The sequence below is a fragment of the Culex quinquefasciatus genome, chromosome 3 (assembly GCF_015732765.1).
Source record: "Culex quinquefasciatus strain JHB chromosome 3, VPISU_Cqui_1.0_pri_paternal, whole genome shotgun sequence".
Classification (NCBI taxonomy): domain Eukaryota; kingdom Metazoa; phylum Arthropoda; class Insecta; order Diptera; family Culicidae; genus Culex; species Culex quinquefasciatus.
In genome coordinates, this window is record NC_051863.1 from 47,836,137 (window position 1) to 47,849,668 (window position 13,532).

At 36.8% G+C, this 13,532-nt stretch overlaps 2 protein-coding genes across 13 annotated transcripts in view; one reads left to right on the forward strand and one right to left on the reverse strand.

Moving 5' to 3' along the window:
- The window catches only part of LOC6052037 (GTPase-activating Rap/Ran-GAP domain-like protein 3), a 333,316-nt gene that overhangs the window by 284,558 nt on the left and 35,226 nt on the right, over window positions 1-13,532 (forward strand). For all 10 annotated transcript variants that reach the window (XM_038264587.1, XM_038264585.1, XM_038264586.1 and 7 more), the window contains 2 exons: window positions 433-542; window positions 782-934. In XM_038264587.1, coding sequence (XP_038120515.1) covers window positions 433-542; window positions 782-934 — 263 coding nt within the window. The remainder of the gene's footprint in view (window positions 1-432; window positions 543-781; window positions 935-13,532) is intronic.
- On the reverse strand, window positions 6,393-7,667 carry LOC6052036 (odorant receptor 7a). Of its 3 annotated transcripts, none has more exons than XR_005278689.1 (6): window positions 7,340-7,667; window positions 7,125-7,280; window positions 6,976-7,064; window positions 6,781-6,909; window positions 6,578-6,709; window positions 6,393-6,510 (listed from the first exon to the last, which is right to left on the reverse strand). XR_005278689.1 is itself a non-coding variant. In XM_038264605.1 (5 exons), the coding sequence occupies exons 1-3, from the start codon at window positions 7,601-7,603 to the stop codon at window positions 7,011-7,013; spliced, it is 474 nt and encodes a 157-aa protein (XP_038120533.1). In that variant the 5' UTR covers window positions 7,604-7,667; the 3' UTR covers window positions 6,393-6,510; window positions 6,578-6,909; window positions 6,976-7,010. The 3 variants fall into 3 exon arrangements, 1 of the variants encoding a protein (XP_038120533.1); XR_005278690.1 differs by having other exon boundaries at window positions 6,769-6,909; XM_038264605.1 differs by having other exon boundaries at window positions 6,578-6,909.

Below are 13,532 nucleotides of genomic sequence, written 5' to 3' on the forward strand. Positions count from 1 at the left end.
TTAATGCATAAATTTGCTAAGCAACTTTAGATCCCATTTTCAATGTCCTTCCAAATATTATCAATATTTTGACATATTATCAATATTCATGACATTTGAAAAGGGTTTTTTATGACACATTTTTTTAAAATTATAATTACAGATTCAAGACGTAGGAATTTAAAACTCAAGTAATATTTTATCGGAATGATAAAAAAATCACTTATGGTCATTTGTTGACAAGAGAAATCGACCAACAAAAAAAATAAAAAATAAAAAATAAACTATTTTTTCATGTACCAAAGGTTGAATCTTCAAAGTGTCTTCAGCAACAAGTGAATACAGCAAATAGCAAAATTTTCGTAAAGTACTCTGTTTGGTTATTTTTGGTTATTGGTCGTGAGGGACTGCTCGATTTCAATTTGTTGACAATGTTCCTTTACTTATTTCCAGACGTTTTCGCCGTTGTTACTAGACGAAGTAGAAAATATCGGCTAGCGGTATACTGTGATGAAACTGTACCACCGTTTGGACCTACGCTGCCCAATCCACCGGAATTTGAGGTAAGTGAACCAACGTTTAGCGTGTGTCACCTTTCAAACAGTTTGATTGAAGCCCAATCCGCTTGATTCAATTGACCCAAAAAATGACCACGTTTTCGAGGCGTACCGAAAAAAGTCCCCTCTCAAACCATTGATTGACAGGTGTTTTAAGGCCCAACATTCAGGTCACACACGTGCCAAATATTGCCAAAAAAAGACAAACACAATGTCACGTTTGGTTTGCTTCTTTTTTGTTGCAGGACCCGGCCGTGTTCCGGGACTTTTTGCTGGTCAAGTTGATCAACGGCGAGAAGGCCACTTTCCAGACGCCCACCTTTTCCCGGAAGCGCGAGCGAACGCTGGAGATGCTCATCAAGGACCTGTACGAGGAGTACGTGCACGACAATAAGATGGTGAGTACAGATTGCAATATGGGGTTTGCGACAAACAGATTTTTCTGAGCTTAGGGAAAACATTTTATGTTGCTTTTATTTGAGGCAAGATTTTGACATTCAACAATGAATTTGAATTAAAGTTTTGAAGAAGTTTAATGTTGAATACAGTTTGATTGTTCAGTCCAATTTGCTTTTGAAACACACAGTTAATTTACTCCAATACTGTTACCAGCATGGCAAAGAAAGAATACGTCGTTTTCATTATCTGAGGAAAACAAAATTGTGAAGGGCATAATTGATGACGTATGCATAAAAATATCTAACCTTCACGAACGTTATCATATTTAGGGAAGCCACCTTGCCTATGGTCAAATCTCGGGCCGTTTGCGCTCTATGTAGCATAAACATGATCGTTTTCTGTTGAGGTTTTTCGAGCAAGTGCCATCCAACGTTGTAAATATCCGCAGTAATTTGTTCGTTCTACAAAACATGTTAAAAGTATACTTTGAGTTTTTAGTTATGTCTAAAGTAATAACTGACTCACCTTGGCCGTAATAATTGTTCCTATGACACAATATTCCATAATTTGGGAAAACACAACAACCAGAATGCTGTAAGCCTGTACGTAGCCACAAATGTAGCTCAAAAATATGCACAGTAGAACGGATCCAGCTTGCAGTGAAATCTCAGCCAAACATCCTACCTGGAAGTGCTCGATGATATGCAACTCAAAATCGATTACCATCCTGTGTAGTTTTCCGATTCGATCAAGTTTTTCAGCGATTAGTTTTTCATTCCTCTTGGGCATCGTCAAAAGTTTGTTAAAATGCACGATTTCATTCTGCAACGAGTTGGCATAGCCAATGATCGGTACGACTATGTACACGAACGCGGTGTCCGACGCCAGGTAGCCATTACAACAGCACACAACCATTAGACTATGCACAATGAATGTGATCATATATCCGATCCATGATGTATGATCAACGTAAGGTATAAACACTGAAAATGGTAGGAAATGCTCACGAGTTATCACAACAAACAAAGCAACAAAGATCACTACGACCCCGCCTGCCATTTCATACATGATGGTCATTCCTTTGAGAAAAAAGGTCAGTTTGACCACCATGTCCCTCAGAATCGACCTATTACGTTCATCGGCATCGAAGCTTGCGTAGATTTGCTCCGTGGTTTCAAACAGCTTGCTGTATCGCACCTTATGCACGAAGCCAACCCAAAGCTTGCTAGTGCCTTGCATGTTCAGCACAAGGATCAGCAAAGTTTCCAACATGCTTTGCCAATCTTCACGTAGAATCCAACCAGTGTAGAAGCAAAGTCCGTAGGTGGTTAACATAAACAGGACCAATCCAACGGAACGAATGTTTATATCCCATTCGGTAGTTTTAAAGTCAAGACCGACGAAAGATGTTCTCTTATGAACTGTGTCGAAAGCTTTGATGAACTCGTCCAAAGAACTTCTAGATGAATGGTTTTTATTTTGCTTGGTAGGCTTAGCATTTGCACTGACTTTTCTGTTACTATTCTCCATTGTTGGCAGTTTGCATTTGTTGAGAGAACCTTCTCGTTGCTCATTTTAATATGCCAATAATATGTTGTCGGTTAATATTTGAACGCTATTCTATTGAAACTTGTTATTAATTCACAAGGTTAATTATGTTTTGTTAGAGCGTCCAATTTCCCGTCCCGGGAAAAACATCCCGGGAATTCCTAAATAAAAAATATTTCCCGAAATTCAAGCGGAAGTATACAATTTTTAAACTTTATATATGTTTACAAATGGTTAAAAAACTATTTTTTTTATTAAATTCAATTTACTGTTTTTATTGAATTCAACAGTTCGTCTGAAAATTCCATGTGAAGGTTGATTTTAGATGAAATAAATTTCTGAAGCATTCACAACATGGAAAAGATTTTCTTCATTTGTTGGGTAACAAAAATTACAATACATGGAATGTAAACAAACTATTATACTTTTGGTAAATTTGAAAATAATAAACCAAAATTCAAAATTGAGTTTTTTTACGTTTTTGTTTACCATGACCAAATTGTATGAAAATTGAATTGGTATCATTAAAGGTCTCAAAGAGGGTTGTGCCAGAAGAATTTGGGTAATTTTGTATAAAAGTGTTCGAGAAATTAAAATTTAAAGTAGAAAATTTGTAGCGCACCAGAGCTACCAAGGGCATAAGAGCTTTAAAAATGAATCTTATAAGCAACTGTTTTTGCTATGAAAATTATTTTACCTAAGTCATTTTTTAGGCTGAATCATTTTAAAATCATTATAAAACTATTTCGTTTTTCATAAAAGGTCCCGTAAAAAGGCAAACATATTTCAAAAACTTGCTCCAAATATTTGAAAACATTGAGTTGTGATTACATATAAATGGTATTTCAAGAAAAAAAAAAACAGATTTTGAGGTAAATTCAATGGTTTTGGAAAAAAATATTTGCCATGAAAAACATATTTTTTGCATTTTTTTTGCCATGAATAAAAAAAACTTACTGCATTTTATTATCAATTCAACTTGATTATCAACATTATTCTTTATCATATTCTCTCAAACAAAATGAAACTGTATGGTTTTGGAGCATGGATACATTTTACTCACTTTCCAAAAACTTTGATTAATAAATCATAAATAAATAACAAATAAAATACAATTTTCAATTCAATTCGGTTTAATTGATTAATAATCAAGATACAATAAGTTCTTTTGAGGTATATAACAGAGTTTTGGAGTTCGTTTCAGCTATCCATTTTGGAACAATTACACTCAACGAACTGTCACTTTTTACACGGCTTTCACGCACACTATCAAACCAAACATATGGTAGTGTGTGTGAACTCCGTGTAAAAAGGGTATCAAACTAAAAAGTGACCACGTTCGTCTGACAACAGTTGGTTTCAAACCAACGGGGTTTGAGTGTATTGCTTGTAAGTAAAGGTGCTACCAAGAGTAAGAAAACAAATAAAATACTAATTTTTTGATATTTTGAACGAATATTTTGGACAGCTTATACCTACATTTAGAAAATTTACATATTTTCTTGATGTTTCATATTTTTACAAGCAGTCAAGGAACTCTTTGATCCTCACACTTATTTTGACAATTTAAGTTGCTATTCTATACAATAGTGTTGCAAAATATTGATCAGAACCAGGATCAGAACAATTTTTGATAAATTTAAAATTTTACGAGAAATTTGTTGCAAATTTCCCGTTTCGCGGGAGTTTTGTAACCCCGGGATATTGGACGCTCTATGCTGTGGACATTAATTTCCAAGTTGATGCTATTAAGGTGACGTCATCCATCATTGCCATGAAGTTTCATTCAATGATGTAATTCTTGCTTCGCTGATAGTTGTTTGACAAAATTCTCTGAACATAAATGTGCGACATTAATTCGTACTTACAAGTTTCCTTACAAATTTCACAGCCGGCTATACTGAAATGGTGTCTACACGTTCTAGATTTTTTCTCTTCAAAGCGAAATTTTTGAAAAATGTGGTGTCTTTTGTGATAGTTGTAGGACAATTTGGGACAACAATGCGTAAACTCTAATTTTAAATTTTGTTGCGCAAAGTCATTGTTTATGAAAACTTTTATTTTTAAATATGTTTTAGAAAGAACAAAAAATATTTCTGATCCAGCAAGGGCTCAGACGTGCATCCGCTCTAACTCCTCTTTTAGAAGAACTTGTTTGGCATTTGGCGTAGATGATTCCCAGCATGTTCATGGGTGGGTCTCGTGGCGCAGGGGTAGCGGCTTCGGCTGCCGATCCCGATGATGCTATGAGACGCGGGTTCGATTCCCGCCTTATCCACTGAGCTTCTATCGGATGGTGAAGTAAAACGTCGGTCCCGGTTTCTCCTGTCTCGTCAGAGGCGCTGGAGCAGAAATCCCACGTTAGAGGAAGGCCATGCCCCGGGGGGCGTAGTGCCAATAGTTTCGTTTTTTTCGTTTCGATTCCCAGCATGTTGTGCAAGTGTTTAAAGTACACTAATTACGCTAATCTTTAAGGCTCCCGAAACCCTCAGAGGCTATATTATAAACCAAGTGAGATATAGGGTATAAACCGTTAAGTGCGCTCAAAGAGCTTTAAAGAAGTTCTTCTTGAAAGCTTATGAGAACAGTCACATAAAAATATACCTGAAGTCGTTTTTTCCAATGAACCAATGTTTTCTACACATTATTCATGCTAAAAACAAGACGTTTTTAACTGGCAACAAGCATAACTTTACTTTAAACGTAAATGCCAACTAGAACAAGCTGAGTGCGGTTAAGAAGAGCTCTTAGTGTCGATGCATGTCTGCAAGGGCTAACTATATTTGACAATGCAGTATTTAAAAAAAATCAGATTTCTGAAAACATTGAAAAAATAAAAACGGTCGAAAAAATTTTTAATTCACGTTAAAATGAAAAATCGGATTTGAAACAGTACATTACAAAAAAAAATAACAAGCCAAAGTCCCAACATTTGAATGCAAAAAGTGTAACAAAAACTTTAAATAAAATTGTAATAGCCTGAGCTGTTAAATTTCGCCAATTTTCAATTTGTAAATAATGGTCTAAAGTTAAAAATTTTGATAATATTTTTTCCCGTATGATTCATTTTTTGATATTGAAAATCGGATCAACAGTGTTGCTCATGTAATTGCATTCTATTTGAGTGATACCAACACATCAAATTCTTCCTGTTTCTTTTGATTTTATGCCTGAATTTCAGCAACTTGAGGTCTAATCTTCAGAGTTTCTAAGACCAATTTTGAAGAAATTTTTCTGAACTTTTTGGAAAAACATGTTCAGTTTTGGGCTACGTTGGGCACTTCAAAAAACAATAATTGCATATTTTTGGCAAAAATCAAACATTTCCAGAGTTTTTTTTTTGAAAAGGACCAATAAACTATTGTCTTTCAATAGTTCAATAGGACCTAATCAAAAAAAAACTCTAGATTTGAAGGATTTACTTCAAAAACGGTGCAATCAATAACAAAAAACAAATGGACAGCTGTTTCAATTACTTCTAAAAATTTACGACTTTCTGAAAAAAAAAATGCCAAATTTGTTTTGCTGGGTCAAAGTTAAAACAGTAATGTTTTTGCGCGAACGCTTTTCGGTATAATTTTTGTAAGGTTGTACATATTTTTCCGAATTCTCCATACCCATACCTACAACTTTGTCAGGAAAATTACTCAAAAAGAGGTAATATTTAATTTTTATCGTCGTCATCGTTTTCGTTTGGTCCAAACATTAATGTGCTGCTCTTCTGCTTTGGTATTTGTGCTTGCATTATTTTATTTAAAGCCTTTTTAGTTAATGAATTCATTGCATTTTTTTTCTTTGGTAAACTACTCAAAAATCTTTGAAATAAGACGTTAGTTCCCTTAAACAGCGCACGATTAGAAAAATAGACATTTCAAAACATTTCGAGGCAAAAATTAAAGTCATTCAATGCAAGGAATATTAACTCAAAAATGTTTATTTAGTATTTTCGTCCGAGTTAGTTACATTAATTCGTGACAATGAATTTTTGAGAATTGAATTTAGACACTGCAGAAAAGTAGTAATCCAGCTGCGTGTAAAAGGCCTAGGTTTAAAATAAATGTTGCGTTATTTTATAAAATTCCATGTAATATTACATCCTAAAATATGTAGCCCATCAGTGTGTCCATCGTATTAAAAAGATTAAAAAGTTGAGAAAAGCTCTTTAAATTAGTTGTGGAATAATATGTGAAAAAATCTCACGGAAAATGCAGCATGGTATGCAGCTCCTAAAAAATGTATAAATCATCAATAAAATCTATTTATGAAAAGTAATCTACACAATAACATTTTTATATACCGATCGTAGAGTTCAATTCTTCTGATGATTTTTCATAAAAGTCTTGATTTTGATCATTGTCCCTAAGCGGCCATTTATATTAACACAGGGACACTTTTTTTAATTTGGGGTTTAACTGAATAGATAGATCTATAAGTTAAAACATTTAAATACTTAATTATCAAATCGTATTCATGACCGCAGGTTGAATCTCACAGTGTGTAACGAAGCGTTTTCAGGAACTTCATAAATTATCTCATTACTGTGACGAGCATTGCAAAGAAGGAGTACATGGTTTTCATAATCTGCAAAATGGTTTAAGAGTTGTAGTTGTTGCGAGTGACTCTTTACGTTCTTCTGCCGACCTTGACATACGTGACCATATTTAGTGGAGCCACCTGACCCACGGTCAAATCTCTGGCAATCTGAGCACGATGCAACATAAACGCGACCATCTGCTGCTGTGGCTTCTGCAGCTTATTCCACCCAATGTCGTAGATGTCCGCAGTGATTTGTTCGTTCTACGGCGTGGTAACAAATTAATTTTTCAGTAATTTTGAATTCATCTTCAATGACATACCTTGGCAGTTACAATCGTTCCCAAGGCACAATACTGTGTGATTTGAAAAGCTAGGCCCATTGAAATGCTGATGGCCTGAACGTAGCCACAAATATAGCCCAAAAAGATACATAGAAGAACGGATCCGGCCTGGGTTGAGATCTGCACCAAACAGCCACCTGCGTAATGTTCGATGGCGTCCAGTTCAAAGTCCACTATCATCTGATGCAGTTTTCTGATTCGAGCTAGCTTTTCTTCGATTAGTTTTTCGTCCCTTTTTGGCATCGTCAGTAGTTGGTTGAAATTCGAGATTTCATTTTGAAACGAGTTTGCATACCCTATGATTGGTACAACGGTGGCCACGAAGGCAGTGTCCGATGTTAGATAGCCATTGCAACAGTACACAATCATTAGACTGTGTGCCACAAATGTGATTATATATCCGATCCATGACGAATGATCAACGTATGGTATGTGCACTGAAATTGGCATGAATTTCTGTCTTGTAAATGCTACATAAAGGAACACAAATACTATGATCGCTCCTCCGGCAGTCGCGTAAACTACAATCATTCCTTTGAGGAAGAAGATCATCTTAGCCACCATATCTCTCAATATCGGTCTGTTCCGTTCATCCGCATCAAAACTTTCGTAAATTTGCTGCGAAGTTTGGAAAAGTCTGAAATATCGTGGTTTATGCACGACGGCTATCCAAATTTTATTTGTACCCTGGATATTCAGTACGATTATGACCAAGGTTTCAAACAACCCCTGCCAATCTTCACGTAACTTCCAACAAGTCAAGATGCACAGAACGTAGATGATGATCATGAACAGTGCTGATCCAAATATTCGGATGTTTAGATCCAATTCGAGGGTTTGAAAATTCAGACCAACGTAGTAGGCAGCATTATTAAGTGTATCGAAGGCTTTAGTGAACTCGTCCAAAGAACTTCCTGTTGCAACTTTTTTATTTTTCTTACTTGACTTACTATTTTTGACCTCCATTGCGAATCGTTTCACCTCGCATAATGAATCTCGTTGGAAGGGAAGTGACTGTTAAATACAAGTGTTGATTATCATTTCAAATTTTTAATGAGATGTTGGTTAATGTTTAATTATTTTGCCATTGAATATTTAAACTTGTACGATTTACCAGAATGAGTCCGAATGCGAGTCTATTGAGACGAGTTAAATCTTTGAAACCTAAACTATACTGTTTTGCCACCCGCGCTATTATTATTATTATTTTTAGGTGATAGCACAATTGCGAGGAAAAATAAATACATATCTATATGAGAAAAGGTTGAATTTTATACACAGTTCAGAATCGATTATTCGAAGTCGTCGCAAAAAAATAGTCAAATCAACGGGTATTAAAAATATATGGTACACTTGATAACAACAGATTGACGAATATTTTTGCGTGTATAATGTTTGCCTCTTGAAGGAACAGTATGTTCTAATCCATTACTGTTACCAACATGGCGAAGAAAGAATAGACGGTCTTCATTATCTGCAAAGCATAGTTCAAATGATATGAAATATAAGTAAGAAATGGCATGGTTTGTCCTACCTTGACATAAGTGACCATATTGAGTGGAGCCATCTGACCCACGGTTAAATCTCTGGCAACCTGAGCCCGATGAAGCATAAAAACGATCATCTTCTGCTGTGGCTTCTGCAGCAAATTCCACCCGATGTCGTAAATGTCTCTCGTGATTTGCTCGTTCTACGATGGTTTTGCCTTCCTCACCTTACTGAGGAAAGGCTATAAAATCACTCGAAAACTGAACTTCTAAATTAGACCTCCTAGACCCACCTTCATGTATACCTATCGACTCAGAATCAAATTCTGAGCAAATGTCTGTGTGTGTGGTGGGATGTTGATCAACAAATTGTCACTCGTTTATCTCAACATTGGCTTAACCGATTTTGTCCGTTTTGGCGTCATTCGATCCGTCTTGGGGTCCCATAAGTCGCTATTAAAAATTATGCAGTTTAGTTAAGTACTTCAAAAGTTATGCTAAAAAAACGATTTTAGCAAAAGTCCGGAAGATTGTAAAAAGGGTGGTTTTTGTAAGAAAACCCGGCATGTTATACATTTTTAGAAAGGTATTTAAAAGACCTTTCCAACGCGTCCAAGACATTGAAGATTTGACAACCCTATCAAAAGTTATTAGCACTTAAGTGTTATTTATGTACTTTTTGGAAGCCGGATCTCATAAATTTTGATGAAAACGTTGTCCGGATCTATCATGCAACCTGTCGTTGAACAGGTAATCAAAAGACCTTTCCAACACGTCCAAAACATTGAAAATCTGACAACCCTATCAAAAGTTATTAGCACTTAAGTGTTATTTATGCACTTTTTAGAGGCCGGATCGCAGATATTTTGATGAAAACGATATCCGGATCTCTCATGCGACCTGTCGTTGGATAGATAATCGAAAGACTTTTCCAACGCGATCAAAACATTGAAGATCTGCCAACTCTATCAAAAATCATAAGCACTTAAGTGTTATTTATGCACTTTTTCGAAGCCGGATCTCAGAAATTTTGATGAAAACGTTGTCCGGAACTATCATGCGATGTTTCGTTGGATAGGTAATCAAAAGACCTTTCCAACGCGTTCCAAACATTGAAGATCTGACAACCCTATCAAAAGTTATAAGCACTTAAGTGTTATTTATACACTTTTTGGAGATATTTTAATGAAAACGTTGTCCAAATATATCATGCGACCTATCTTTGGATAGGTAATTAAAAAGCCTTTCGAACGGGCACAAATTGAATTGGAGATTTGACTACTCTATCATAAGTTGTAAGCACATAAGTGCCCTGAAATATGAAGATCTGACTACCCAATCTGAATGAATGAATGAATGAATAATGAGTCAAATTGATTGAACACTTAAAGGTCCGCCCTATTTTGGATAGCATTACCTTTTAAATGTGAGGAAGGCACCAACCACCTAAGGGTGGATTAAGTAACGTTTTTTTTTATAACCAGACAATCAGACTAAACTTGCTTTACTTACCTTTGCCGTCACAATGGTGCCCAGGGCACAGTACTGAGTTATCTGGAAACACAAGCCCACCAGAACGCTGAAGGCCTGAACGTAGCCACAAATGTAGCCCAAAAATATACATATCAGAACAGCCCCAGCCTGGGTTAAGATCTGCACCAAACAGCCTCCTTGGAAGTGTTTGACAGCGTCCAGTTCGAACTCCACCACCATCTGGTGCAGATGGCCGATACGAGCCATTTTTTCCGAAATCAACTTTTCGTCCCTCTTCGGCATCGTCAGTAGGTGGTTAAAATTCACGATTTCATTCTGCAACGAGTTGGCGTATCCAATGATCAGTACGACTGTGGCCATAAAGGCTGTGTCCGATGCCAGGTAGCCGTTGCAGCAAAACACGATCATCAGGGCGTGAACCACAAATGTGAGCATGTACCCGATCGATGAGGTATGATCAACGTACGGTATGAACACGGAAATTGCTATGAAATGCTGTCTCGTAAACGCTGAATAGAGAACCACAGAAAATATGATGGCACCTCCGGCTGTCACGTAAATAACGGTCGTCGCTTTCAGAATAAACACCATCTTGGTCACCATATCCCTCAGGATCGGTCGGTTACGTTCGTCAGAATCAAAAATAGCATAAATTTTCTCCGAAGTTTGGAAGAGATAAAAATACTGTGGTTGTTGAACAACACCAGCCCAAATTTTACTCGTGCCTTGAACATTCAACACAAGTATCAGCAAGGTTTCCAACCACCTGAGCCAATCTCCACGGAGATTCCAGCCAGTGTAGAAGCACAGTGTGTAGATTATGACGACAAAGAGTAGCGTACCGACAAGTCGGGTGTTGAGTTCTAGATTTGCGTTTTTGAATTGAATACCGGCAAATGAAGCTGTCCTATGAACTGTGTCGAATCCTTTGATGAACTCGTCGAGAGAACTCCCGGTTGATTTAATTTCGTTTTTACTGTTCGACCCCTCGTGCATTTTGACTAGGGTTTGGCTTGGCTCCATTGCGAATTGGTTCCACCCTTATAGTGTGGTGGTAGAATGCTTAGATTTGATGGAAATGCGTTTGTTTTTACAGCTATCATCATGCATTAATTATTTACTAATTAAAGATTAATATTTTAGCATCACTCCATCAAATATGAATGCGTTTTTTGTTTGCTACATTTTTTATTACATACCAACCTCTACCAAGAATTATCAGGTTCTAATAACAGCTTTTCCTTGGTACATTATTCAAAAAAGGCAAAAAAAGTTCGTAGGTTTGATTTTGAATCTAAACATGATTTTTGTACTTTAGCTAGACAATATATTCGATTTGTTCCACAAAATCACAATTGATTTCAGAAAATCAAATATGCGGTACCAGATATTCCACCATCCTAAACTTTAGCCCAAAAGCAAGTTCAATTTTCTGTAATACAAAATAAATAACTAGACCTATAAAATAAAATTCTAGACATGGACAAAGTTTCTTTCAATGTTAAAAAATAGAAAATTAAAAATCTCGCAAAAAAAAGCCCAAATTCAGTTGTTAACATAGTTGTTTTTTTTTTGTATTATGGAAACATTTGTGTTGATATCCTTATCTCATTGTTTTTTTGCCGGGACCCCTGGTGTAGGGGTTAGCGTGATTGCCTCTCACCCAGTCGGCCTGGGTTCGATCCCAGAAGGTCCCGGTGGCATTTTTCGAGACGAGATTGAATGATCACGCCTTCCGTCGGACTGGGAAGTAAATGTTGGCCTCACAATCCAAAGGTCGTCAGTTCGAATCCCGGGCTGGATGGAAGCTTAGCATGAGCATGAGCATGAGCATGAGAGATCACCCATGGTTGCCCCTCCGTTGCTGAACAGAACCGTAATATCCTTTCAGCACTACTGATCATAGGCTTCGACGACCTAGTAGTGTTTCCCTTATCAACAGCATGTATGAATGCGCCGAAAAGATAAAACACCATGATTGCTAAAGCTAGATCAATTGCGAATAGGTAACAGTCATTGGCCACCAACGGCGCCCGCCATGTCAGTTTGTATACCTCGATTTTAAGGGACGGGAATGTTAGTTAGCACAGGTTGCTACTAGGGCAGCTGATTTACTCTGTGCTTACACCCCACGAGCGCCAGGAACCTGAAAACTTGTTAGTAGGATAGGGTGTTTGGTCAGGATTCATCATAGAAGATGATGTTTCGACCCAAAATCATAATGTTTGATGAAAAGTGTTATATATTATTCTCAAGGCAAACAATCGGATGCTGCGGATGAGACATTTCCCGTTTATCGGTTGTTAAATTTTAAATGAAATGGTTTAGTCTTAGACAGCCGGCTGTGGAAAGATAGAACCAAAATCGTTTGTAATTAAAACTGAAGGGTTAAACAGTGTAATTTTTAACTTGAGATGATTTCACAAGTTTTAAATGATTGATTGATGTGAGGTACTGATTAACTTTGCGAACGACGAGTTACGATGTTTATCGAGATGAAATGGTATAATAGGGTTTTGTTGATGTTGCACGCCGCGACGGACACGAAAAATCTTGCGACCCGACGGAAAGGCATCGCAAATTGGACTGGCTAGCTGTCATCTGGACTACCAGAGCCAGCCGCACCTTAACACACACACGCACGCGGAAAAAACGAAAAACACACTGCGACGGACGCAAAAAATCTTGCGACCTGACGGAAAGGCATCGCAAATCGGACTCTGCCCAATCCTGTTTTAAATCCCGGGCTGGATGGAAGCTTAGGTGTAAAAAGAGGTTTGCAATTGCCTCAACAATCAAGCCTTCGGAAACATAGTTTCGAGTAAGAATCTCGCAATCGAGAACGCCAAGGCAATTCTGTAGAGCGAATAATTTGATTTGATTGTTTTTTTTTTTATCTCACTGTTTTTAGTAAGTTTTTTACCACAATTTTTCTTACTCTTGGTAAACCTTTAGTTAGCAGAGCAATTCTTTACGAAATCGGTCTTTTTTCTTCAGTTTTAATTTTTGTATTTTTTTAATCCGGCTGAAACTTTTTTTGGTGCCTTCGGTTTGCCCAAAGAAGCCATTTTGTATCATTAGTTTGTCCATATAATTTTCCATACAAATTTGGCAGCTGTCCATACAAAAATGATGTATGATAATTCAAAAATCTGTATCTTTGGAAGGAATTTTTTGATCGATTTGGTGTC

Bases quoted from the DNA above. Each gene is read 5' to 3' on its own strand.
- LOC6052036 (XM_038264605.1), bottom strand. From the start codon at position 7,603: ATGCCAAAAAGGGACGAAAAACTAATCGAAGAAAAGCTAGCTCGAATC. The intron at 7,281-7,339 runs GTATGTCATTGA...ACCACGCCGTAG, and splicing joins GAACGATTGTAACTGCCAAG to AACGAACAAATCACTGCGGA. The intron at 7,065-7,124 runs GTCGGCAGAAGA...ACCATTTTGCAG, and splicing joins ATATGGTCACGTATGTCAAG to ATTATGAAAACCATGTACTC.